The following is a 26,804-nucleotide window of genomic DNA, read 5'->3' as shown; positions in this document are numbered from 1 at the left end:
GAGACAGCAGTGACCAACAAGTGCTTTGTTGCCCCAGGCACTATCCCGGGCTGGAAGAAAGGTGCTTCCAGTCTGGTTGGGGGCCAGCGGCTGAGGCAGGGCTCACCTGCTTGCCTCTCTGGTCAGATGCTGTGTTAGGCAAGAAGAAAGATTTCCCCAGGGCTCTGACCTTTCAGGAAGGTGATAAAGAACAAGAGCTAAACAGGGGCTTGCAAAACAGCACGGTGGTTAAGGGTGGTTAAGCGTTTGTGCTCTGGCCTCAGACAGACCTGGGCTCAAGCCTTGCGTCCCCTATCTCTAGCTGTGTGACCTCAGGCCAGTTACTTAATCTCTCTGAACCTACAGTTCCCCTTGTGCCGGTGCAGGGTAAATACTGAATAAATGCAGTTATTAAAAGAAGCTGCACACCTGGAAGAGTTCTGGAGTGTGGGCTAACATAGCACCCACTGTGGATGTTGTTCTGGAGAGTTCCGCATCCCTCTGTGTATGGAGGCCAGACCATACACCAGCTCCTGGCAGTGAGGGGGGAGGGGTGGTATTCTCTCCTTTTACAAAAGAGGAAGCTGAGAAGCACAGAGGCTGAGAGAAGAAGAGAGAAGAAATGGCCAGACTCAGTTCCCCCTTGATGCCAAGGGCAATGCCAGCCATTCACCCAACCTTTATTTTCCCCAGACCCTGGCCCATATCGGAGCTGCTGCTCAGAGTGCAGGAGTTGGGGCTGGGAGAATGTGGGGTTTTGCTGCTTTCAAGTCATGGGGAAGGAAGGAGAGAGGTGTGGGAACCCAGGCGAGATCTGCTGGGCCCGGACGAGCAGAACAGGGGACTCCTAGGGCTGGGGCTGGGGGGCAATCTCCACAGGGTGCTTCTGAGCCCCGGCCTCCCTGGATTTGCTAATGCCAGCAGGAGCCATCTGCTGCAGAGCTGGCCGGCCCTTGAGGCCTGTTTCCCACCTGGCTTTGATCTGGGGTCTCTATCTTGATTTCACCTGCCCCTGGAGCTGCAGCTGGGCTGCTTCCAACTAGTATAGAAGTGCCTCTTCCTCCTCTGCAGCCTGTCTCGTCTATGCCAGGACCTGGACACTGCCAACCACAAGGACCGCAGACAGACACACACACACACACACACACACACACACATACCAACACACACACACACACACACACACACACACGAAGTACTGAGGGGAGCTGGGAGTCCACATGCCCATGTAAGACAGCCATTTACTGGCATCCCCCAGAGGGCTCCATATAAGAGGGCCATGGAGCACAGCTCACCACGGCCCTGCTTCTTAAGCCCCTTCTGAATAAATATAGGGGGTGACAAATGCATCATTCATTCATTCAGCATGCCAGGCTAGGTGCCAGGCTCTGGGATATAGCAGTGAACAGGACAGATAAAGTCCTTGTTCCCGTGAAGTTTATCTACTGGGAAAGGATTGAAAAGGCCTTTTTATCTCCCAGCTTCCCCCTTCACACATTTTGTTCCCTGCTAAGTCTTGTCATTTTAGGGGACCAGAGGAACAGGGATATAGGGAAGGCAGGGATCTTTGTTGTACCCTAGATGCCCAGCACATGATAGGAACTGAAAACATGTTTGCCCGACTGAACTGAGTAGGAATGTTGGCAAGCTCTCCGCAGGGCTGGGTGGGGTGGGAAATTCACCACCTTCCCTTTCCCATCTCCGCATCAGATCTGATCTATTTCATGAGGTCTCCCTCACCTGGACTATGGCCAGAGACCGTAGCCACAGTTCTTATTCAAATCGTCTGAAATTCCAAAGGAATAATTCTTGCCTTTTGGAAATCTAGTGGGAACATACAAAACTCATACACACCATTATGTAGAATGTTGGTATTTTGTGATTAATTGTTCTGAAAGTTATTTTTACTTAACCTGTGTTTAGGCTTCCTATCCTGATTTAGCTTTCACCACAAAATCTAGGTTCTATATATAAAATTTAAAAAAAGACTCAGTAAATGCTTCTGAGGGAAGACATGAGGAAGCTCTAAGATAAATGCATCCGACCCTTATAAACAGCCCATGACCAGCAGCCGGGCAGCAGCGGGCACTGGGGAGACCAGCTGTGGGAGCGGGTTGGCTGCTGGTGCAGAATACTGAATACTGTCCAGTGGAAAGGCCTAGATGGATTACCTAAACATACTTCAGAATGGTGTCCACCTTTGAGTTTACACAACCTGCGCTTGCATGGTGGAGTGGTTCAGGACGAAGGCTGCAGACGCTGCCTGTGATCCAATCCCAGCTCTAATACTTAATAGCTGGGTGATCCTGGGCAAAATTACTAAATTGTCCTGAGCCTCGATTTTCTCATCTGTAAAACGGTTGTGTTAAAAGAATTCAATGCCAAAATCCATATGAATGTGTCTAGCACTGAGCTTAGAAGATAGTAAGCAGCCCAACCGGTGTGGCTCAGTGGCTGAGCGTCGACCCATGCACCAAGAGGTCGCCTGTTCGATTCCCGGTCAGGGCACAGCTCAAGTTGTGGGCCTGATCCCCAGTGGGGGGCATGCGGGAGGCGGCCAATTGATGTCCTCTCTCATTGATGTTTCTATCTCTCTCTCCCTCACGCTTTCTCTCTCTCTCAAATCAATAAAAAAAAAAAAAATGGAAAAGAAGATAGTAAGCAGTTCAGCAGAATAGTGCAGACCAGTGGGCCCTCAAGCTTGAGGGTGCCTCAGAACCACACGGAGGGTTTGAAGAAACACTGATGGCTGGGTTCCACCCGAGTTTCTGACTCAGGTCTAGGGTGTAACCTGAGGATTTACATTTCTAATAAGTTCCTGGGTGATGTTGCTGCTACTTCAGGGACTGTAATTTAAAAACTATTGGTATGCAGAAGGAAGAATATAGGGTTACGATTTTGACACTGAGACCACCCCTTGATATATGGTGACTTTGGACAGGTAATCTCTTTGAACCTCAGTGTCTTCACTTGTAAAGTGGGACTATTAATACCCACTTCATGGCGTGTGCCTGGCATACAGTGTTATCATTATTTAAGTATCATTGATTAAATTTTAGCTCAATGTTGGCCCTTGAAAGATGAGTCAGATTACAAGGAGCAGAGATGGTCTGGGTGGACTTGGGGAATACCTCTGGGAGCCCCAAAGTAGGGCCTGGAGCAAAAGCACCCAGAAGCAAGGTGCTAATTCTGAAAGTACTCTTGTTTAAGGTATGTTCTGAGAGAGAGCAGAAAAATTCTTTGGAAATTTCTATGTAAAAAATCCATGATTAACTTTGGACCCTAACAAATGAGTGTTTCCTAAAAGCTACTGACATGGTGACCTCTGCAGAGGAGGTGGAAATTGCTTCCTAAGGAATAGCAAGCAGGTCCCATGAGGTTCCTATAGCACCTCCTAAAGCCTTCTCGTCTCTCCTACACACTGTTTCCCTTGATATGTAGTCCTCTTTTGTTAGAGAGAAACCCTGCCCACCTCCTGGATTCATAAAGAGATCCAAGCCCTTGAGTTCCTAGCCCCTGGCAGGTTGAGCTCACCCAAGGCCCACGGAGCTGTCTCCTGGGGGGCCCCTGGTGGCCGACGGAGGCACTGCAGGCTGCTCCCACGTGCTCTGTCGTGCTGCAGCTGTGAAGCCTGGGTTTGCAGCTTGGGGTGAGGGCTGGGGCGTCACAGCAAGACTATGCCCAGGGCTCCAAGGAGATTTCTGGGCTGGTTGGGTGTTATAACCAGAACAGCATGCAAAAGACACCCCACCCAAGGTGGATTAGAGACTGTTGATTTTTAAGGGCGAGATTCACTGCTCTTGGCCCTGGAAGGAGGCAGTCAGAGCACTTGCCCCAGACAGAGGCCTCAAGAGTCCGAGCCTTTGCAGGTTTTGGCCTGAAGACCAGTGACAGCTTCCAGCCTGAGTCATTCATTCCCTGAGACAGGATACCAGGGAAGAAAGGGCTATCCCTGGGCCAGGGGCTTTTATTTTAAAGGCAAAGATTCACTGTCCAGAGCCAACTCCCCTCAGCTAGAAGCCATTGTGCCTGAACCCCTCCCCCCTTTTTTTACCCATTTTGAAAAATGTCTTTGAAGTAACTCTTTCAAATAAAAAAGTCAATCATTTATCATGTATTTAATGTGGCAAGACACTGAGCCAGGCACTCTGGGGACCTGGGAATATGGAAGATGGAGTCCCTGAAGTAAAGCAGGCAGTTGTGGGTCATGGAGAGAGGTCTAAACAAAGCCCTGGCCAGCACAGAGTGGGACAGCCTTTGCACAGGGCCTGTGTGGAGTGTAATGGGGACAGGGTCTAGGAAGGAGGGGAGGCTTCCTTGGGTGCGGGGGTAGCATGGGGAAGAGAGGCCTTAAGTTCTGGAGCAGAGGGTGGGGTGTGTTCAGGGAACAGTGAGTAATCTGGTGTGGCCCAGTACTGCTGCGCATCAGGGAGCCGGCGCAGGCAGAGCCCTGAGAACGGTTAGCTCTCTGCCCCATCCCCCGTGGGAGGAGGAGCAGGTACCAGGCTAGGGAGGTGGGTGGACTTAGGTTGGGAGCGTCTGCACTGCTCAGTCCCAGCAGAGAGCGTGGCGACCCGGTGTAGGCGGGCTTGTCTGAGAATTTCCTCCCTGAGAAGTAAGCCTAGTGCAGCTTGAAGGTGAGGCTTATGGGGGCAAGAAGAGAGGGTGCCCAATGGGGTAGAGAAGAGGCATTTCAAAAACCACGGGGGTTGCTGAGAAGTCAAAAGTTGCCTTTGAAATTTGGGCTGGGACAGCCCCTGAATCAGAACATATTGTTTTAAATGCCTCTGTGCCCACAGGTGGGAGTATAATCCCGAGTGGGATATTTGTTTTAATACTTTAGTTTTCAAAGCACATTCATCCACATTATCTCATTGATCTCTTTAGCAGCGTTTTGTGCTAAACAGGGCAGATATTATTCCCATTTCGCATACAGAGAAAGTAAGGCCTGAGTGAGATGAAGTTATATCGTCTGCTTTATTTTAACCACTGGCCTTTTGGGGGTGCATATTTGTTTTTGCTTTAAATTTATTTTATTTTAGATAGTTCAAATAGTCACATGGCTCAAAATTCAAAAGGTACAGATAAAAGTCTGTCTTGTCTCCACTCCGTTCTCCCAGGATGCCGCTTTCGACTTTGGGTATAGTGCCCTTTCTGCCGCAGCAGTGCAGGGGCTCAAGGACACCGCCCCACTGCAAATTCAGGAAAACCTAATGCAAGGTCCATTCAGGTAGAGCTGTTACACTTTCTCTTAGCAAGTATATATGTGTATGCTCATGGGACTATTTAATTGTCTTCTTTCATCTTGAGATTTTTATGTTTAGATCCCAAACTCTTGGGAGCCAGGAAGTATGTCTTCAACTTCTGCGAGGTAGCAGAGTAGGGGTTAAAATGACAGGCTCTGGCCCGGCCAGTGTGGCTCAGTGGATGAGCATCGACCCATGCACCAACAGGTTGCCAGTTGGATTCCCGGTCAGGGCACATGCCCAGGTTGTGGGTCCAATCCCCAGAGGGGGGCATGCAGGAGGCGGCCAGTCGATGTTCTATCTCATCGATGTTTCTATCTCTCTCCCCAATTCCTTCCTCACTTTCTAAAATCAATAAAGAAAAAACAATGTTATTTTAAATAAAAATAAAATAATAGGCTCTGGCACCCAGAGAATTGAGATAAAAACTGTGCTGTGTAAACTTGGGCAAGTTAGTTAGGGTCTCTGAGCCTCTGCTTTTTCAACTATGATTACCATGTCCTCACGAGGACTAGACACGATGGCTCACATCTTGTGTTTAACCCTATGCCAGGCACAAGGTGTGTACTCCGTACGTGGGAGCTACTATCACTCCCAGTGTACTATGAGCCTACTGTGTGTGTGTGCACAGTATGACACACCCAGGTACCCTTTCAAACCTAATTCCAACAGAGAATTAGAGATCTTAGGCACCCAATTAAAAGCAAATTGGGCCCTGGTCGGTTTGGCTCAGTAGTTAGAGCTTTGGCCTGCGGTCCAGAGAGACCGGGGTTCAGTTCTCGCTAAGGGCACATACCTCGGTTGCAGTTTGTCCCTGGCCCTGGTTGGGTCGTGTGGGTGGTAGCCACTCGATGTGTCCCTTTCGCGTCGATGTTTCTCTCTCTCTCTCTCTCTCTCTCTCTCTCTCTCTCTCTGTCTCTCTCTCTCCCCCCCTCCCGCTCTATCTGAACAAAAAATGGAAAAGTGTCCTCAGTTGAGGATTAAAAAAAAAAAAAGCAAATTGGCACAGTAGGTCACCCAAATCAACACTCTTACTGGGCTGGGATCTGCCCTTTCTCTTTATGGGAAACCAGGTTTCCAAAGGCCTGGCTCATCGCCATCCCCTTTTCAGGGGAGACCTGGCTTTTCCAGATGGTCATTTTGAGACCAGCAAAATGGCCAACAGGCCACTGCCCCTCTGAGCGTACTGTGTCTGTAGCCTTGGGTTTGAACAGACACACAGGGAGACTGCCACATGGCTGTTCTCAGGGCTGTCAAGAATGACTCATTGGAGGGTCACCAATGCTCCAGGACAAAGTGACTCACTGGATCTGCCCCTGGGCCTGGCTCTACTGCTGCCTGACCTTTGCCTCTCCCAGGGAACTGTTCTCAGGCCGTGTTAATGCTCCACTCAAAGGAGGGGCTTCCCCACCTCTACAACACTCTTTGTTAAGAGGGGCCCAAGAAATCTCTTATCCAATCCCCCTCATCTCACAGAAAAGGAGCCCAGTGATAGGACCAGACTTGCTCATACATCTAGTTCGCAGCAGAACCAGGATTTGAACCTGGGCCCGAGGTGACTTCTGTGATATTCTCCCGGTTGCCACAAACCCCTACCTCTGGGCTGGCTCCTTCCCCACAGGCTGCAGGTCTTAAACTCTCCGAGCAGTGGTTTCCACAGGCTTCTGGTAGGACACTTACCCCTTTGAAATCTTGTTCCCAAGAAATGTCGAATGATTGCGAGCCTGTGGTCCCCACTGACCATCATGTCAATAAACAACGTAAACATTTGTTTACTTTTGTGATAAAAGCATTCCTTTCCTAGCCAACAAGTTTCGTAAAGAAACAAAAAATAGTATAAGCCAACAAGGATTAAAGGATAAATAATTGTCTGGCAGAACGATGGAGCAATCCATGACTTCAAGAGCTGGGATCCACACCAACCTGGGGAGCTGGGGCTTGGCAGGAGAGCTGTTACCCAGGGAAGTCTGGGCCGGAACCAAAGGGAAGGCTGAGGAAGAGTGGGCGAAATGGTGGTGCTGGGACAGGCCTGGGAGTGGGGCAAACTGGGAACCAGGTGGAGGGTGTCTGTCACGTCCCTAACCCCCTTGCGTCACCCTGACCCCATCACTAAACCCTTGTTGCCCAGAATCTCCATGTGCTCCAGAAGGGAATCCTGGATCTACTCCCATCTCCCCCACACCTGCCCCTGCTCCAACCTCATTTCAACCTCAAGTCCCCCTGGGTGTTCAGGTGTCATTCATTGGTTGGCAGAATTTGAACAGGTTGCCTTTCCCCAGTAGGGACCCTGGAGTCTGGCATGGCCACCTGCTCTCCTCCAGTAAAAGTGGAGGGGCTGGGTGGGGTGGACTGGAATAAGACAGAATATACTGACAGACAGAGGGTCCTTGAGAGACAGATCTCAGGCTGGCAAAAAATGAGAAGAGCTTGGAGTTCTGTCTTTCCTTTGGGGGAAGAACAAGTCTCATTCGGTTTCTCCACGGCCTCCAGAGAGGAGCTTTTCCTCCTGTTTCGTAAATGTGGAAACTGAGGCCCCGAGTGCTAAACCCAGAGGCGGAGCTGTGCCCAGAAGCCAGCAGACCTCCTCCCTCCAGCCACTGCTTTGAGGAACCAGAGGAAGGGGGCCAGGAGCTGGGGCAGGGCCGGTGGGTTTGAGGGGAGGGGAGCCCCAGAGCTGGCAGAGCTGCCCTGGAAGCTGCTTCAGGCCTGGGGACCTCCAGAGCTGCCCTGAGCCCAGGGAGGGGGCTGGGGCCGGGGAAGGGAGCAGGCAAGGCAATGACTCCAGTCCTGAGAAATACCAATGACTCACGCTGGGTGGCTCCGCATGCCAGCCCAGCCCACATTCCGGGCCTTTGTTCCCGGCTGCCCGGGGCCCGGTCTTAAAGGGCCAGCTCCGAGGCAGGCAGGAGAGAGGGCCGCCCTGCCCATCACCCGACCTACCACCCCTACTGTCCTCTCCTGACCCCTTGTTGGTGTGCTCCTGATTTCTGGGCGGTGGGTAAAAAGGGTGGCACCCTGTGGGATTTGGGGGTTCATCCAATTGAATCCTCAGGCTGTAAGGGAGGACCCTCAGGTCACTTCAGCAAGCCCTCTGCCTCAGGGCAAGGCTCCACCTAAACTGGCCAAGAAGGATTAAGGAAACTGTTTCCCACCCTTTCAAAGCAAGTTTTTCCAGGGTCTCACAATCAGGCCCCTTCTAACCACAATCCCACGCGGCAGGTTGTGCTGGTTCCCCACCCCGTCCGCCCGATCTCAGTACTGGTTTATCCTCAAACTCTCGCTGACACGCGTTTGGTGGGTTTTAGGTTGGCCTGTGCAGACTTGTGAGCCAGGCTTCCTGCAGGGCCCCCAAGGGGTCCAGGTTTTACACCAAGCCCAGCCTATCAGTGGATTCCTCTGGGCAGAAACAGCGTCCTACCACCGGGGCCCAAGCCCGGGTGCCCAAGCCACTTCTTTAGATGCCACGCGCGCCACCATGTGGACATTCTGGAGAACTGCTGCCTTCAGGAGCTGGGGCGGGGGGGAGGGGGCACCCTGCAGAGCCTCCTAGCACCGCAGCCGTAGCGGACTCAGAAGAAGCATCCTCAGTTATGAAGCAATCCTGAACTGGCACAAATCACAATAAAAGCAGTTAGAGAGGAATTAAAGAGGAAAGGATGAGGTTCTAAGATTAGTTTAATAACAAAAGCCTAGAAGTTCTAATAGAAGTTACAAATAGCAACTTTTTTGGTTGAGGCTTGGGAACATCTCTGTGTCCCCCTGTACCCACCCCCTCACCCCCTCAAATGTCCAATGTGAACATTTCAGAGAAAGGGTTTTCTCCCTTGAAGCTTTCATGGTAATTTCACAACTTACCAGGTCTTGAACGGAGAGCTGGGTGTGGAAAAAGGAGAAAGTGCAAAGCTTGCTGCTGGGCAGACCGAAGCGGAGGGGGGGAGGGGAGTGGGCACAGCCAAGGGGGAGGCCCGGCTCCTGGGCAAAGCACTTTGAACTGTGAAGAGGGCTCAGGCTGCTCCACAGACTCTCACTTAATATGTCCCTTGAACCCAGGATGAACCATTGCCAGTTGGGCTAGGACCCCAAGGCTAAAACCTGTGATCCTAGCCCAACTGGCCTTGGCACCCCTGGCACTAACCAACCAGGCCAGCTGGCCCTGAACAAACCCAGCATCCAGGAGCATCCAGAACCCTCGGAGACCCACCCCATCCACCCACCCATCCCGCCACCCCCTGAACAGATACCCTGCTGTGGTCCTCTGCTGAGGGAGTTTTCCTACCCCAGGCTGTACATCTCTCAAAGTCCTTCCTTCCTCTCCTTCCTCACTACTACTCGGGGTCAGTTCCTTGTTACCCTGACCCTAAATCAATACCATACCTTTTGACAGGTCTCCTGCTTCTGGGCCCTCCTAGGCCAATCATCCCAAGCACCACCCCTAAATAAATCTCCCTAAAATGTACCCACGTTCTCTTGAGGAATTGCAGAGAGCCTGTAGCTCTGGGTCTGAATTTCCTGGCTCACCCCAAGATCCAACCCATGTGCCTGCTTTAGGACTCCATCTTTTGGAGTTACTGACTTCTTGAGCACAAGGGCTTTGTTTTATATTTCAAAATCAAATTAAATGTAAATTATGTATCAATAAATCCTAGCCAGAAAAGAAAAGGATAAATTAAGAGCTTTTAACACACGTGTGTGTTTTGATTTGGGACTGAGTCTGACAGCCTGGTGCAGACGGGCTGAGTGGGGTCTGAACCCATCTCAGGGCCCTTTTGTTAAGCTGTGCGCCCTGCCTTCAGGCCACAGCGCTCTGGGAGAAGAGGTGCTTTTCCTGCTCCACCCAAGCCTCCTGCTATTGTCTTCTGAGAGGCTTCCCTCCCAGAGGGAAACAGAGGGCCCTGGGCTAGGCCTGGCCTAGGGAAAATTAGCAAAAAAATGAATAAGGTACATTTCACAAGTAGGGGAGACTCCTCCCGGCTTTGTTCAGATGACTGTGTGAAGGTGTGAGGGAAGGGCCACCCTACCCACTGTGACATATACACTACAACCTATCATTTCAGAGTTTTCAGGCCATAAAACAGGAGGGTGTTAACTGCCCTCAGTTGGTTAGAAGAGAGCTTTAAAAACTTGACCTGGCTGGTTTGGCTCAGCGGTTAGAGCATTGGCCTGCTCTCCAGAGAAACCCCGGGTTCGGTTCCTGCTAAGGGCATGTGCCTCAGTTGCAGTTTGTCCCCAGCTCTGGTTGGGTTGTATGGGTGGCAGCCACTCGATGTGTCTCGTTTATGTTGATTTTTTTTTTCTCTCTCTCTCTCTTCCTCCTACTCTATCTGAACAAAAAAATGGGAAAATGTCCTCAGGTGAGGATAAAAAAACAACAACAAACTCCCTTCTTTCCAGTCCCTCAACTGCTTCCCTTCTAGTCTCCCCAGTAAGCCTGTGCTGTCTCCCTTACAGCCTGGGAACCCCAACCCCAGGAGCAGCCAGCCCATCAACCTGAACCATTATGCCACCAAGAAGAGCGTGGCAGAGAGCATGCTGGACGTGGCTCTCTTCATGTCCAACGCCATGCGGCTGAAGACGGTGCTGGAGCAGGGGCCGTCCTCCCAACACTACGCGACCCTCGTCACCCTCCTCAGCATCTCTCTGCTCCTGCAGGTTGCCATCGGAATCCTCCTCGTGGTCATTGGTGAGCCCAGGCCTGGAGTTTGCCTTGGTGCCCCCCTAGTGGGAGATGAACCCCAAGAGTCTCCTGGTACCACCCTGCATTTGCACATGCCAACTTCTCAGCCATGCACTAACCTGGTGTTAGCCCTCTGCACCTACCAATGCCAAAGTAACACCTACACAGCGATGACAAGCGCCTACCCTACCTCTTGGTGTTCCGTATAGTGGCCGCTCCACAATACTGCTGAATGACACCTGCTTGTAGCCGACTCCCCTATCACCTTCCGTGTGAGCACATCCCCACTCTTAGAAGACCCAGTGCAAGTTCCCAAACCCCAACTCTATGACGCACCACATGGACACCCACACGCTGGTCAGTGAGGGAGGAGGCAACGACACCACCTCCCTTGGTGTCTGCCACATGGATCTCTGAGATGCCAGACTTTCTCTGAACTCTAGTGGGTTGTGTAGGGGGAGCTCCAGGCCATGGCCCCACCCTGACTTTTACCTCTCACTCTCCACTCTCCCCAGCGCGGTGGAACCTGAATGAGGTGGAAAAGCAGTGGCGGCTAAACCAGCTCAACAACGCTGCCACCGCCTTGGTCTTCATCACTGTGGTCATCAACGTCTTCATTACAGCCTTTGGCGCACATAAGACAGGGTTCCTGGCTGCCAGGACTTCAAGGGATCCTCTTTGAACCCAGCTTGGGACCCAGGTGAGGGGAGACGGGAGGTCCTCAGGCCCAAAGGCTCCCCAGGCGGCCCTGTTCTCACCTCGGGGTTTAGGGTAAGAGAGAAATCCTTGCCAAGCAGGAAGAGAAGGTAGGTCTGGGACAAAGAGGGAAAGTCGGAAGGAGCTTGGATGGGGACTCAGAAAGGCCCCCTGTGCTGCTAAGGGTGCTTCCCCTTTAGGTTCGGCGCGGGTTTTCCATGGCCTGAGATGGGGGAGGCTCTGCCCCTCCAGCAAGAGGCACGTTGCAGATGTGGGACTTCTCCTTGGCACTGACCAGCAGTCCTTGCTACTCAAACTGTGGTCCCTGAACCAACAGCAACAAAAGCTTGCTGGAAAGGTTCAATCTCAGGCCCACTCCAGCTGAGTCAGCACGAGCATCTTGAGAAGGAGCCAGGGGAATGGAGGGCACAGGGCCGTCTGAGAACACTGCCTCACAGCTTCTTCTCTGCTCCCCGCAGGGGCCGGAGCTGGGGCCGCTTCCGCCTTTCCTCGCCCGTCTGCCAGGCTGACGGGCACCTTCCACAGCCCCGGGGAGCTCCTGAAAGGGTGACGTAGATGCCTGCTTCCTACCATAGCATCTGAGTGAAGATGGGATATGTTGCTGATCTGAGTGAATTCCATCTTGTCTCAAGTCCTGAGCTCAGACTGGGATAGTGCCAACCTTTCCTCCCAGCAGCGCCTGTCTACCTTAGGTCAAGTCCACCCAGCTTACAGATTCTGGTTCTGACTCTACTCCACTCCTCCCCTTTGCCCCATCCACTCCCAGGCCGATTTCCCAGGTAAAATGGAATGATTTCTGTCTATAAAAGTTTCTGCAAACCCACTGAAGTCAGTCTTTATGTCTAGCTGCGTCTGAGCTGCCGTCTCCACCTGTGTCCTGGAAAGGGCTCAAAGGAGCAAACTCTAAGCCCGGACGGAGAAAAAGCTTTTAAATCACTCCCTTTCTGGGTTGTGCTGAGTCAGCCTTCCGGCCCCACGTGCCTTGGGCCAGTTGCCATCTGCTACACCTACGGCAGAGCAGTCGATTCTAGATCAATGCTCATGTGCACTTCTTTCAAAACCTACTATAAACCTATGCTAGCTTTGTTAGCTCATCTGAGGCATGTGTTTAAGGAATACAGACACAATTGGATTTATGCCTGCACCAAATGTAACCAGGGAGGTCAGACTGCACCTATAAGGCATCAACAGGACATCCCCAGCTCAAGCAGAAAAGATTTCTAGATTGTCTGCTATTTTAGAATAAGCCATACCTCAGCTCCTCCCTGATGTTCACCTAAACCATTCTGGCCCTGTTTCTAGCCTTATTCATCCAGGGTGTCCACCAGCCTCGCTCCACTGAAACCACCAACTTCCATTAATCTGCCAAACAGAAAATGCCTGGTCTAACGGTCAGACTGGGTGCTCCTCCTACAGGAGCTATGTTGTCCCCTTTCGGAGGGACTCACAGCAGAGAAGGCTGTGTGCCACACAGCAGGCACCAGACGGATGGTAATGGGTGGAGAGTGGTGTAGAAGGGCCCTTGGCATGTCCTTCAGAGGCCTGATGGCCAAGGGACAGAGACGTGAAACCTGGGGCCCTTGGCCCAACCCTCTCCCACCATGATAGGCAACAGGAAATTGCAAGAGCCATTCTGTTTTCTATGAAGATGCTGTATTTAATGATTCCCCCACCATCCCAGCCCCTCCCCCACCCTAGACATTTCCCTATAGAGTAGGAGCCCTTGCCAGGTCCCCCCCTTAAGGCAGACGGTGTGGAGGTAACAAACACCAGACAAGGCACTGGCGGGGCAGAGGGTGTGGGCAGGACAGGGGGCTGGGCTGGCTCCTGATCACAAGTGAAGCAGGAGGGCGGTTTGGGCTGACTCAGGCCTCCCAGTGAATGCCCAACGATGGAAGTGGCCCAGACAGAAAACTAGCACCTCTGCTGGCTGGCCGGCGACTGTAGCTCTTGCCTACTCCCTACAGACCATTCCCAAGGGCAGTAAGCAGGACCAGGAACCCGAAAGAGCCACAGCCCAGGGGGCAGGTATGGGCATCCATAAGCCACTGAGTCACTGAAAGTCCTAGTCCTTCCTGATTTCTTAAGATGGAAGCAAGGATTCTCTTCGAGCTCGAAGGTTCCCAACAGGCTCCATTCTTCCCTATGCCAAGTGTATGCTCTTGGTGAATACAGGGCCTACCAGGTAGACCCTCTAGATGCTGTACCTTGGACTGATGGTCACAGCATGGAGCTCGGGCCCTGCTGCACCCCCCCATAAGCCCTTCCTCACAGCAGGGAGCCCTGTGCTCGCCTCCCTAAACAGCCACTGGAGTTCAGGGTCCAGTGTCCAATGCACCATTGGTGAATTCAGCAGCAGCGGCAGAGACAGCAGCAGTAGAAAAATCCCCACCGCAAAGGCACCTGGGGATCATTAGTGCAAGATAAGTGCATGATCATCAGGTGACAGAAAGGACAGCCTAGACTACAAAGGCCAAGAGCTATTTTCCCTGAACTACCCACTTTTCAGTTCCTCCTGGCCCCGCTCCCTCCACTTGGGGAAGAGATCTCAGAACCATGTCCTCACCTCCCCAAACCTGTCACCCTGCCGCGTCCTACCCTGTCCCTGTTTTATGGTTCCGTTTCACCCACACCCCTTCCTCTTCTGCCACTCAAGGCCCTGGTGGGGGCTCTCCCTGCGGGATGGCAAGTCGGGGGAGCTGGGCTGTGAGGGCTCAAAGCTTTCCACTTCCCTCTGCATCCGCTCCTGCTAGACTCTGCCCCCCTTCTCAGCTCAGTCATGGTCACTCACACCACATCCCCTTTCCTCTCTGCCCCTCCACCTTGCCTGTCCCGCTCGGCCTATGTGCAGACACCGGGAGGAGCCCACCGCCCGCCACGTCTTTGCTCCCAAACCCCCGTGACACCAGGAACACGATGCCAGTTCTCGTCCGCACGGAGGAGAAGGTTAATGCCCTAGTGGGTGGCCAGCTGTTCCGTGGCGACCTGGCAGAGATGTGCGTGTCTCTGGAAGGCGAGCCCGGGCAGAGCAGAGGAAGTGCTCCACGCGGGGCCAGCTCTCTGGTTATGTCAGCTGCTGGGTCACGGACTGAGGGACACAGCTCTACACAGGAGTGGGTCTGAGGTACGCAGGCGGGGACATGCCCTAACGGCACCACTCCATCCCCCTCTCGTGGTCAATGTTGGGTGCTGGACGGTTACAGTTCTGCTTTTCTGATAAAAAATAATAACAAACCCCCCCATAAAAGATGTCCAGTAGAAGAGTTTCCAGTTCCTGGTCACTGCTCCTGGAGGAGCCCTGGCTGGTTGCAGGAAGGCACCTGGGGGACTCAGGATGGTGTCACTTGAGCAGGTCCCTTCCCTCACCTAACTGCACAGCCCTCCCGGGAGCTGTTCCACCTGGGAGCGGGAGCGAGCAGCCCCTCCTGGCCGCCCCGCCCAAAGTCCTCTCTGGAGGCCCGGCCGATGGAGGGGGCCCTCGGCAGCCGTCGGTGAGGGGGCAGCTCCCGGTGGAGTGGGGGTGTTCGTGCTGAGGCCTCTGGGGCCCAGCCGCAGCTTCTGCTCCCCTCCGCTTCCCCGGCAGGCAGCGGGGTGCTGCGGGAGCAGCTGCAGGTCAAGGAGCAGGAAGTGGTCGGTCCAGTGGGCCACCCCCGGATTACGGCATCTTCATCTGGCGGCGGTTCCACATGCCTCGCTTGGAATGGAAGCGGTGGAAGAAATTCCTGAGGGAGAGACGCTCCACTTCCAGGCCCGCTTGGAGGATCCTGGGGGGGAGGGGCAGGATGAGCCACAGAAGCACAGGCGGCAACTGGGCTCTACACCTCCAACACCCGTCCCTGATTCCTGTCCACCCCGGGCCGGAGCAGGTGGAGCGCAGAGGGGCTCTGGAGCCAGGCAGCCTGCTCCACACTGTCAGTCACATCCTCTCAGCCTGCTCGCTCATCTCTAGAAAGAGGATAATAATGATATATACACACTGGAGAGGGGTGGTAAAGACTAGAGATGGTGCCCAGCACAGGTCCTGGCCCACACCGACGCCCAGTACCTGGCACTCAGCCAGCAGGGGGCACATCCCAGTGTTGACACGGAGGCAGAGGCTGGAACAGGCCTCCTCCCCCGCCCTCCTGTCCCTTTCCCCACGCACAGCCCGTGGGGAGGGAGTCCCTCTCACAGAGCGGCCTGGACTAGGGGCATGGGTGGAAGTTACTGGAATCTGGGCAGTTCCTTTCTCCTTGGGCCTCAGGAGAGGCAGGAGGGTTGAGAACTGAACCGGAAGTCCGCATCCGCCCGGCCTGGCGGGAAGATGGGGCGGAGGTGACCCCTAGTCCAGGCTTCTGTCCACTGTGGGAATCTGCTGGGATCTGGCTTTAAGAGAGCTGGGCTGTCTCACACAAGCTCCCTCGACCCCCCTCCTCCGTCCTTAAACCCTCTGGTATTGCCGCCCTCCTTCCCTTTCCTCCAGGGAGAGCGCGTGCACACATCCCGCATGTAAGCCTCTGACACGTATTAGTTGCGTGATTTGGGACAAGTTATTAACGTCTCAGGACTCAGTTTTCTCTCCTGGAAAATGGAGCTAGTGACCCACCTCACAGAGGTGTGGGGAGGATGTGAGTCACCTCGCAGTACAGCAGCCCAGTGACTGGTGGCTGCGTCTTGCCATCTCTCAGGAGGAAGTGGACCTCTTCCTTGTCGAGGTCCCCACTGCCCAGGTGCTCCCGACCTCGCCCTGTCCACCGGCCCTGGACACTGTGCCAGCAGTGACACCCTTTCTTTCTTGGGTTCCCCCCACTCTCCCTTTGCCCTCGCCCCTTAGGCTCAACTCCCCGAGTATCATCTTTCCCTCCCCTTCTTTTGGCAGCAAATATCTTGAAAGAGGAATCTCATGCTAACACAGCCTCCACTGCCTTACCACCCACAATCCGCTACGACCTGGTCCCGGGCCAGCCAGCTCCCTGCCCGTCTTTCTCTGAGGCTTTTCATACATGTGACTATTTCCTCCTCCCTGAAACCCCCTTCTCCCCAGGCTTCCAGGGACCCAAAACCTCCTGGATGGCTTGTTGCCCTTCAATGGTCCCCACTTCTTTTGCTGGCTCCAAAGTCTTCCCTGCCCCTTTGGCCTGTCTTGCATCCAGCCCACCACTTCCTGCACCTCCCCGAGGCCGGGCGGAGGGAGAGAGCGCCGACCCGGAGGATGACCTGGAGGAGGCAGCCGTGTGCTCTCACTGCGACTTGTTTGCTGCTCAGAACACTGTCATTTACATTTGTTCAGAACAGTTTTTGCTTATCCCCTGACACTTTACCAAGCACTTTCCACACCAGCCCTGTGTCAGAGACAGAGGTAGTATCCTCCCCTTTAACAGACAAAGAAACTGAGTCTCAGCGAGGGAAGCGGCTGGAGCCCAGTGAGAGACAGAATTTCCTCCAAGTCCAGCGCCTTCTCCTGCTCCTGGGGGATCCGCAGCCCAGGGACGGGTTTAGGATGCTGTGCACAGTGCCCTCCTCAGAGCGCCTGCAGATGGAATCCCAGCAGACCCCCTCCCCAGTCACCTGTCCAGGAGCTCCCAGTCTTCCCCACCCCAGCGGTCTCGGAACTCCTTGGTGTTCATGCCTCCGATCCTGTCTAGGTCTGACTTGTAGATGCCAAGCAGTCCAAATCCATTCACCTCCCAGTAGCCTGCGGACAGACAAGAAGCTCCGGGTGAGGTGAGCCAGGGGCCAGGAGGAGGGAATAAACAAGACCTCTAGGTGGCGCCCCTACACCCTTTTCTGGAAGACTGATGGGGGTGGGGCTGCAGTTCAAGACTGTCTCATCTAGGCAAGTCCCTTGGCTGTTCTGGGGGAAGCCCCTGAGCCAGGGTTCCGGGTCCAGTGAAAGCAGCAGTCCTACCAGGGAGTGACCAAGGGCTGGTGGTGGCTCTACAGCAGGATCTCCCAGCTAAGGGCACAGCAGGGTGCTGGTTCCCTGCCCATGTCCCGCCCCGGAGGCGGGCCCTATCTTTCCATCTTTGTATCCTCACAGGGCAGAGTCTGGCACACAGTAAATGCTCAATAAATGTTTGATGAATGAATGACGGGGAGGATGGGGCGGGCAATGCTCATCAGTGGGACGCTGATGCTGTGGCTGTCGGCATCGTCCTCGGGCTCCTCTCTGAACTGTCCGGGTGAGCAGAGGAGCAGGAGGGCAGGGTGGCGGCGGGGGGGTGGGGGGGTGGGGGGTGGTGACGCTGCCGGGGTAGAAAGGCCTGTTTCCAGCTCTGGGGTGAAGAATCAAGGCCGGAGAGGTCTTTCCTACCCTCCCTAGCCCGGGGCAGGGCTCACCCTCAGGCCACTGGGGGGTGGCCCCACAGTGCAGCCTCATCACCATGGGGGCGAAGGCCATCTTGCCCTCCACACAGTGTTTCCGGATAGTATCAATGATTCCAGCTGGGAAGTAGATGTGGAGGTCGCAGAGGAAGATGATGCTGTGTGGGTCCTGGGGACAGATGTAGGAGGATCAGCGGACCCTCTGAGCAGGGCGAGGACACCACGCCACTCTCTAGGACAATCCTCTGGTTCTTTCCATTTGCATAACTGACAAACTTCCACCAACCTAACTACTGGGCAGAGTTCCACGATACTGGGCATCAGAGTACAGTTCTTACCACCAGAAGGTAAACTCGGACTCCTCCCCCTACTCTTCGAGGACTCCAAGGACTCTGGACAAATGCTCTACTGTCATCTGCTTAGTGCACCTGGCAGCACACCAGAGGACCCCCGTCTCCTCTCCCTCCTCCCTGAGGAGCCCACCGCCTTACACAGCCCAGTGGCTCTCTGCCTCGTAACCAATCCTCAATCACATCTCCCCAGCCCCTCCCCGTCCATGCACCTTCACCAGGTCTATGCCAGCCTGAAGTCCAGCTGAGCGCTCGAAGTTTCCACTTAGCTTCATGTACTGGTAGCTGCAGGGGAGGAGAGAAGAGAGGGGCTGAGCAGGAGCACGTGGCCGTGGTGGTCTCTGAAGGAAGAGAGCAGGCACAGAGGAGCGATGATGTGCTCCGGGAGCAGGGTTATGGGCAGAGACTGGGACTCAGCGAAGCTGCCCCGGACCCAGCAGTGCTGAGACTTTAGGACCAGGGTTCAGGGTGCACTCCAGCCAGGAAACCTCCTCACCTCCTTGGGTGCAGCTTGGACCTTTTCAGGGCCATCTCAACATCCATGTCCTCACTGCTATAGTCAGTGATGATGATGTTGAAGTACGAGTCGCCGGTGACCTGGAACAGCTTCTCCATGTCTCTGATGAATTGCTGCACCCAGCGCGCCTGGTTCTTCACTACCCCAGCAGGGCAGGCAGAGAGAAAGAGGCAGAGGTAACACAAAGAAGGGCATGTCCACTCCTGTTCCTGCAGGAGTCGGAGTCCCAGCAGACCTCCGCTCGGGGCAATGCAGCTATGGGAACCAGCAGCAGTACAAAGACAGGCGCTCACCACCGAAGGGACCTGTACACCCTGCTCCTGCACAGCCCCCAGGCGGGGCCTCGACATTAGTTCTCGCATAGCAACCCCTGTGCTCTCATACGAGAACCCTGAAGTCCATCCGACTTATTATCACCCTTTATTTCCTGTCCTACCCCACTGCTTCACTCCTGTCTGCTACATGGTCCCCTTTCTCATGATAAAAACCAACTAACATTCTATCAAGTACCCCCTCTGTTGTATTTCCCCAGACCAGCTCTAAACCCCACAACCCCAGTTAATTATCAAAGCCGACCCTGAAACTTGGTACCGCAGAAAGAGCAACGGCCTCGAGTCAGTATCTCTCCCCAGCTCCCACGCTTTCTAGCCACGTAAACTGAGACTAGCGACTTTTCTCGTGTGAGCCTCAGTTCCTCCCCTGTAAAGTGGCCATTTTCACAAGTTCCTTAAGAGCAAATCAGTGAGCAGAGACCTGGGCGCACACGATTACTCGTAGGACCCCTGCTCCACTGACAGTGCCCAGGCTCGGCTGGAGGCTCACCAGGCACGATGAAGTGGACCACGGCTCGGTGATTCCAGGAGAAGCCCTGGGGCCAGCACAGCTTGGGCTCTGGAGCGCGAACGTTCAAGACGCGTCTCCGGCGGTTGTGTGGGCCCCACACCAGGCCCTGCAGGTTCCGGGCCTCGGCCTCTTCCCCACCAGCTGGATCGATGCCCTGCCAGCCTCGAGCAGACACGTACTCAGAGAGCCGCACCAGGCGCTGGCCTTGCTCCAGCAGCTCAAGCTCCAGGAGGTAGCGACCCCCACGCAGATGGTCCTGACGCTTCTCCACATTCACAATGCGCCGTAGCTGGTATCTCCTATGGCAAAAGGGTGGAGGGACTTGAGCAATTCGGTCCCCTCTTGTGGGGTCGCGTACATGGTGTGGTAGAAGCCCACAAGGCCGATTGTCAAGAGACCCTGGTTTTTGTCCTAGCTTTGCCATTGGCAAAGACACTTATACAAGATGCTTAACCCCTCTAGTGTTCCCTGCCTCCATCTTTATCTTATATTTGTTGTTTTGTGTGTGTGTGTGTGTGTGTGTGTGTGTGTGCGCGCGCGCGCGCGCGCATGCACGTGCCTCCATCTTTAAAAGTACCTATTGAGCCCTGGCCAGTTTGGCTCAGCGATTGGAGCATCGGCCTGCGGACCAGAGAGTCCCGGGTTCAGTTCTCGCTAGGGGCACATACCAAAAAAAAGTACCTATTGAACTGGAATGATCTCTAAACTGTTTTTTTTATAGCTCTGAGATAGTATATAAGGTGAATGAGTTTCTTTTAGAAGTTGACCCTAATTAATAAAAAACTCTGTTCAATCAACAGTGCATTACACAATTAGATAAATGTTGATTGGTTGGCTCAATAGCATTAGTCACAAGGAAAATGCAAATCAAAACCACAGTGTGATACCATTTCACATCCATTAGGATGGTTACTTTTTAAAAAAAGGAAAATAAGCGCTGACAAGGATGTAGAGAAACTGGAGCCTTCATACACTGATAATAGGAATGTAAAACAGTGTAGCTGATTTGGAAAACAGATTGGTGGGTCCCCAAAATGCTAAACATAGAATTACCATAGGACCCAGAAATTCTACTCCTCGGTGTATACCCAAGAGAACCGAAAACATGTTCACACAAAAACTTAGTACATGAATGTTCATAGTAGCATTGTGTTCATAATAGCCAAAAAGTGGAAACAACCCAAATATCAATGAACTGATGAATGGATATACAATTTGTGATATATCCATACAATGGAATAGTATATAGCAATATAAAGGACTAAAATATGCAATACATTCCACAACATGGATGAGCCTTGAAAACATTTTGCTAAGTGTAAGAAGACAGACGCAAAAGGCCACATATTATATAACTGCACTTATAGGAAATGTCTAGAATAGGTAAATCTATAATGATAGAGCAGAGTAGAGTAGTGCTTGCCAGGGACTGGGAGGAGGGAGAAATGGGCTATAGGGATCCTTTAAAAAGTGATAGAAATGTTCTAGAATCCGACAGTGGTGATGGTTATACAACATTATAAAAAACCCACTGAACTGTACATTTTAAATGGTAAGTTAAATGGTATGTGAATTTCATCTCAATTGAAAAAACGTTGATTAGTTAAATGAATGAAATCACAAAGAACTCAGCCATGTCTTCTGCTGTAGCCCTTCTAGCCTATATCTGGGGTTCCTATTAGTCTCTTTTAGCCTCAATTTTGCCTGATCTGTCTTTTTACAAGTTCCTTCCCTGGGAGAGGGGACCACATTTGCCAGGTCCTCCCAGGCTCTTGGGCCAGGAACCCAGGCATTTCAGAACCTTGCCCGATAGTGGGACAAAGACCTGACTGGTCCAGGTCACCTCCAGGGCAGGGGCTCCAGGCACTTGTCCTTCCCAGGAGTCTGCAAGAGAGGGACCTGCTACAGCCCCGAGGTCCCTCAGCCCTGGCCCCAGGAGAGCCCTTTACCTTACCCCCGGCTCCTCTGGTTGAGCTTCTTTAAGAAGACCCGTGTGACCTCGAGGGCCTCCTGCTCCGGAAGCAGCAGGTTGCCGGATGTGTTGCAGCTCAGGTCGATCCAGTCGGTCCTCAGGGCTTGGAAGTCGAGGTTCTGTGCACTGAACGTCTGGTCCCAGTTTACCACTGGGTCAAACATGGGCACATATTCAAACACCTCACTCATGTCCTCTTCTTCTTCCTCTTCTTCGCCCTCTTCCTCTCCCTCCACTTGTCCTTCCTGGCCTGCAGCTGCAACCACCTCCTCCTCCCCAGGCCAACCCTGCCTCGGGGCCAGAGGCTCCATCCTGTCAGCCCTCCTCTGCTCTGCAATGTAAGACTCCACTTGGTTAAGCCACTGGGACTGCCCTAAAGTCTTCCTGGGGCTGTCACCAGTGGGCCTTTTGACTGGAGGCAAGTTCCCCGCCAGGTGCCCAGGGGGCCACTTGTCAGGCTGAGGTGGCTCTTTGCTGGGCTGGGGTCTGGGTTTCCTCCCCCTCTTCTCTGCTTGCTGGCCTGGGATGTTGCTGGTCTTCGCTGGGAGGGGCGTGGTAGAGTTCTGCTTGGAAAAGGGGGACAGCAGCCCCTCCCGGGGCCGAGCCAGGAGTTTCCGCAGGCTTCGGAGATGGTAGTCAGTGACATCCTGCCCAGGGGTAGAGCTGGGCGCTTGTTTTCCCTCTGGCATCCCGGCATTCCGGTCATTAGGGGCGGGGGACTCCTCTGCCACCTCTCCATACTGAGACTCTTCTAGAAGGCCTTCCTCAAAACCTGTTGTTAATAACAACCATTCCTCACGTCAGAGTTCTCACCTTTCCCCAAAGCTGAAGGTTACCTGTGATACTCCAAGGGGTGTGGGCCGGGTATGGCATCTGGGCTCTGCCCCTCACTGTGTGACCTGGGGCGAGTCACTCAACCTCAGTAACTTGTTTCTTCATTTGCAGGGAACAGTGATCCACCTTCCCAGGGTTGTGTGCAGCTGGAGGGGTATGAAGTACACAAAGTGCCCAGCAGGCGCCTGGCACAGGTGAGATCCCAACCAATGGCTCTAACCAGGCCTGAGGGCCCCAAGAATAAAGGGCACAAGAAAACAGTGCTTCTCTGTAGAAGAACTTCTCAAACGAGGGCTAGGGACAGCCCTCGGGCGGCCCAAGTAATCTCCTCCAGGTGACCCAGCCTACAGTCCTTGCAGAGCATGTGCCTTGATATGGACAAGCTGGGAGCACTGCTCTGCGCCCTTGGGTGTGGGAGGAAGGGCCCTGAGGTTTGGATTTTAAGCTCCTCAGGGCAGCGCTGGCATGTTCTGAACTTCTAGAAACAGACCATGGCCTCCCCTCCCAGCCTGACCCGGAAGTCTCAGCTCTCATCTGTACCTGGCTGCTGCGGCCCCTGCTTCTCCGGCTGGTCAATCTTGATGTACTCCTGAAAGCTGGACCTGCAGGAGGAAGGGCGAGACGTGGCACCGCTGCCCTGCAGGCGAAGCCTGAGGCTCTGCTGGGCGTGAGAGTGGGTGTGTGCGTGTGGGAAGGGCCCGGAAAGGGGGCGGCTCCTCGGGCTGGAAGGACACGCGTAGTCCCTCCCGCAAGCTCCCCTGACTCCTGCAGAGAGCCACCTCCCGGCCTCGCTCAGTGCTGCTCACCTGTCCTGGTAGAAAGTGCTTTCCTGGTAGAAGCACTTGTTATAGGTTTCCATGTGGCTCAGGCGGGTGTAGTCATTGGGATAAACGAAGGACAGGTGAACCTGGAGGTAGAGAAAGAAGCAGCAGGAGAAAGAAGGTGGGATCTTGGTAAGAAATCAGCCAACCAGAGTTGCCTCCCACCTCAACTCCCCGGCTCCTAGGGACCTGCCCGGTTGGGGGAGAAAGGCTGCCCGGAGCTCGCAATGAAACATCTGCTAACTCAGACCAGGATTCCACTCCACTCTTATTTTTTCACCCTCGCCCAAGGATATGCTTATTGATTTTAGAGAGAGGGAAATGGAGAAAGAGAGAAACATTGATGTGAGAGAGAACATTGACTGGTTGCCTCCTGTATGCACCCCAACTGGGGATCGAACTCACAGCCCTTTGGTACACGGGACAATGCTCCAACCAACTGAGCCAAACCAGCCAGGGCCCACTCCACTCTTCACACCTCCTCTAGGGGCCTCTGGACTTAACGTAACCCCTGAGCTGGCTGGCTCCCCAGTGCACGCACCCCTCATCTCGAGCCAGCTCATTCTCCCCGGCTGCGGACCCTGCCCTCCTCCCCCGCCGTCTATCCTCTCCTGCAACCTCCCACCACCCTGGAACAACCCCTTTTATTTACTAGACTGCTTTTTGCCTCCCTTAAACATAGCTCAAGGCGATCACCACCCTAAACCTTCCCCATGATGCCCCAGCATCCTGCCTCCAGCACTCCCTCGTAATCACCCCTGGATCTGGGCACGGTGTTCTGCCCCTCCAGGTGCCACACAGGCTGGAGATTCTCTCTAGTTCCCCTCCACAGTTCACTTCCCCAGGGCCTTGTCTATGAGTGTAAAATGTACTGCAGGCTGGCTGGCGGACAGGGCTGGCCCTAGCAGCGAGGTTGTGCGGCCCATGGAGCAGACAGTGTAAGGAGCCTCGTGCCAGCCCCCTCGCATCATCACTCTGGCAGAACTGGTGCCCGAGGCTTCCTAAAGCAGAACTCCACTCTCGGGCTTTGCAGGGCGGTCCATGTGGGCCAGAAGCGACTTAGGATGCTAGTTCTCCCTGCCCAGGGACCCGTGAGTCCATCCTGTCTACTGGGATGTGACATGGGGGGTGGGGGGAAGTCAGCTTCAGCAACCCCCGTCTCAGCCGTAGGCAGGAAGGCCTCTCCCACTCCTGCCCCCTACTCTCTGGGCCCCAGACTTACAAACCGGAGGCCCTGGTAGCGCTGAAGGGGGAGCCCATCCACCAGGTAGCTGGGTTTGTAGGGACAATCAGGCAGGACGTGGCGGAGATGAGACTTGGGGATCAGAGGCACTGAGGACAATAAGGGAAGAGGGATGAGGATGGGGGGTGGGAGCCTGAAATTGAGGCTGGCTTAGAGCCATGGAGGCTCCTGGCCGAGGGGTGAGGACTGAAGTCCTCTGCCCTGAGCAGACACCTTTGCATACACGGGAGGCAGCTGTGGTCAGTCCGTGGCCACTGGCTGAGGCGGTGGCACTCATGGAGCCCTTGGTGGCAGAGGACTCAGACAGTCCCTAGTTCAAGGCACAGTATAACGTTGGGATTGCTGGGTTCAGGGTCTTCCAAGAAGCCACTAGGCCTCAACCCCGTGCAGTGCAGGAACAGAACTTCCTTCGAGAAGCAGGACATGATGTTGTCATCTTTTAAAAGATACACACTCCCAGGAGTTTAAGGCTCGAACCCCTTAGTGGGAACACGTTTCTCTCACTGGGTGACGAGAGCCGGAATCCGACAAGAAACTGCGATATCTGTGACTGCAGAGGGGTGCACAGGGAACTTCGGGGTTCTAGCTCTCTTTCTAGTGCTGGGCGGTACTTATGCAAAGGTGTGTTCTCAATGATTTGTATAATGTCAAGGTGTACCTGTACGTTTTTGTACTTTCTGTACCCATGTTATATTTCGTACTACAATCTTCTGGGTTTGGGGACGCTGTTGTAGAAATGACAGGTCTCCTGTGTCTCCTCCACCCACACCATGGACCTGGCAATGTACTGTCCCCAGACTGGGTGACAAGTGTGGAGCCGAGGCCTCACCTTGATAGAGGGTGTCCCGAGGGTCAGGCCGGAGCATGTCTGCGGGGGGCTGCTCGTCTGTGGGAAGAGAGTCTGGGGAGGTTGTGTGGCTGGCTGCTGTCTGTGGGATGTGGCCCACCTCATCCATCCGCAGGAACGTCTCATCTGGGGAGGACGGGGCAGAGGGCAGCTGTGAGCCCCAGAGCAGACCCAGCCCAGAGCCCAGGCCTGCCTCTCTGCGGGGCCTGGAAGAGGCTCCGTCAAGGCTCCGTGTACCCCCAGGGACAGTACAGGAGGTGCACAACCCTCTTCCCTCTAGCCCTGCTCCCCACAACTCCTGGTTTCAGCTGTTATCTCTCTTTGACGCCCTCCACTGGCCTCAGGACTAGCCCACACCACAATTTTTGTGTGAATTGGAAAAAGAAACATCTTCCTCAAAATGTTTTACTGCGCCCTGGCCGGTTTGGCTCAGTGGTTAGAGTGTTGGCCTGCGGTCCAGAGAGAGCCGGGTTTGGTTCCCGCTAAGGGCATGTACCTTGGTTGCAGTTTGTCCCCGGCCCCGGTTGGGGTCGTGTGGGTGGGAACCACTCGATGTGTCCCTTTCACGTTGCAGTTTGTCCCCGACCCCGGTTGGGGTCGTGTGGGTGGCAACCACTTGATGTGTCCCTTTCACGTCGATGTTTCTCTCTCTCTCCCTCTCTCCCACTCTATCTGAACAAAAACTGGAAAAATGTCCTCGGGTGAGGATAAAAAAGAAATGTTTTACTGCTATCTGCTGGAAACTTGTCATTATAAGCGTTTAATGTATTGAACAAAAACATATATAACACTTGCTAAATAATAAGCCAGGCATGTTCTAAGCATCTTACAAATAACCCATTTAATCTTTATAACACCACACAGCTTATGTAGTAGTAGTATTCCTATGTTACAGATAAGGAACTGTGACAAAGAAACTCTAAGTCATTTGCTTAAGATCACACCGCTGATAAGTGGCAAAGTTTGAACCTAGGCAGTCTAGTCTCAGCCAGCGTCCTCTGCAACAGACAGGTCAGCAATGCCGACCGTGAGCAGGGTGACCCCAGTGCTCCCAGCAGCCCTGCTCCTCATCTGAGACTTGGTTGCCTGTCTCTGCCTCCTGGGTTCATTTGTTTCCAGCCCCAAATAGAGCTCTCCGTCTACACCCACGGCTGGTTACCTCTGGTCCGTCTTCCTAGTTTCCTACCTGAACTTTGCTATGGGTCTCTTTCTCCTCAGTTCACAATGAATCTATGAATTCCAATTCTCCCCTTCTTCTTGCGGCAACATAGCACCTCACAACCTGCACCTTCTGCCTTGACTTTGTGGCCTCTTCTTTGGGTCACCAGCGACCTCCTCCCACTCACCATGCACATTCCACACAGGGACCCTCTCCTGTCTTCCCTTCTGTCTCCATCCTGCCCCCTTCCCACATACACACTCCCCTGCCTTCCCACTCCCTGCCCGGCACCTGCCTTT

The 26,804-nt window shown here is 53.8% G+C and overlaps 2 protein-coding genes across 2 annotated transcripts in view; one reads left to right on the top strand and one right to left on the bottom strand.

Annotated features, from left to right (window-relative positions):
• The window catches only part of NINJ2 (ninjurin 2), a 50,416-nt gene extending 38,040 nt beyond the window's left edge, over positions 1-12,376 (top strand). The window contains exons 2-4 of the mRNA XM_036252720.1: positions 10,674-10,905; positions 11,415-11,599; positions 12,075-12,376. Of these exons, the coding sequence (XP_036108613.1) occupies positions 10,674-10,905; positions 11,415-11,581 (399 nt within the window). The 3' untranslated portion in view covers positions 11,582-11,599; positions 12,075-12,376. The remainder of the gene's footprint in view (positions 1-10,673; positions 10,906-11,414; positions 11,600-12,074) is intronic.
• Positions 12,377-15,271: 2,895 nt separating this feature from the next.
• Positions 15,272-26,804, bottom strand: part of B4GALNT3 (beta-1,4-N-acetyl-galactosaminyltransferase 3) — a 99,400-nt gene continuing 87,867 nt past the window's right edge. Inside the window, exons 10-20 of the mRNA XM_036252446.1 lie at positions 25,329-25,472; positions 24,479-24,588; positions 23,242-23,342; positions 22,976-23,037; positions 21,584-22,373; positions 19,609-19,928; positions 18,766-18,925; positions 18,482-18,554; positions 17,935-18,088; positions 17,164-17,290; positions 15,272-15,380 (exon numbers count right to left, since the gene is read on the bottom strand). Coding sequence (XP_036108339.1) covers positions 15,272-15,380; positions 17,164-17,290; positions 17,935-18,088; positions 18,482-18,554; positions 18,766-18,925; positions 19,609-19,928; positions 21,584-22,373; positions 22,976-23,037; positions 23,242-23,342; positions 24,479-24,588; positions 25,329-25,472 — 2,150 coding nt within the window. The remainder of the gene's footprint in view (positions 15,381-17,163; positions 17,291-17,934; positions 18,089-18,481; positions 18,555-18,765; positions 18,926-19,608; positions 19,929-21,583; positions 22,374-22,975; positions 23,038-23,241; positions 23,343-24,478; positions 24,589-25,328; positions 25,473-26,804) is intronic.

The sequence above is a fragment of the Molossus molossus genome, unplaced genomic scaffold (assembly GCF_014108415.1).
Source record: "Molossus molossus isolate mMolMol1 unplaced genomic scaffold, mMolMol1.p scaffold_m16_p_10, whole genome shotgun sequence".
In the NCBI taxonomy this organism is placed as follows: domain Eukaryota; kingdom Metazoa; phylum Chordata; class Mammalia; order Chiroptera; family Molossidae; genus Molossus; species Molossus molossus.
This window is presented reverse-complemented; position numbering and strand designations above follow the sequence as displayed.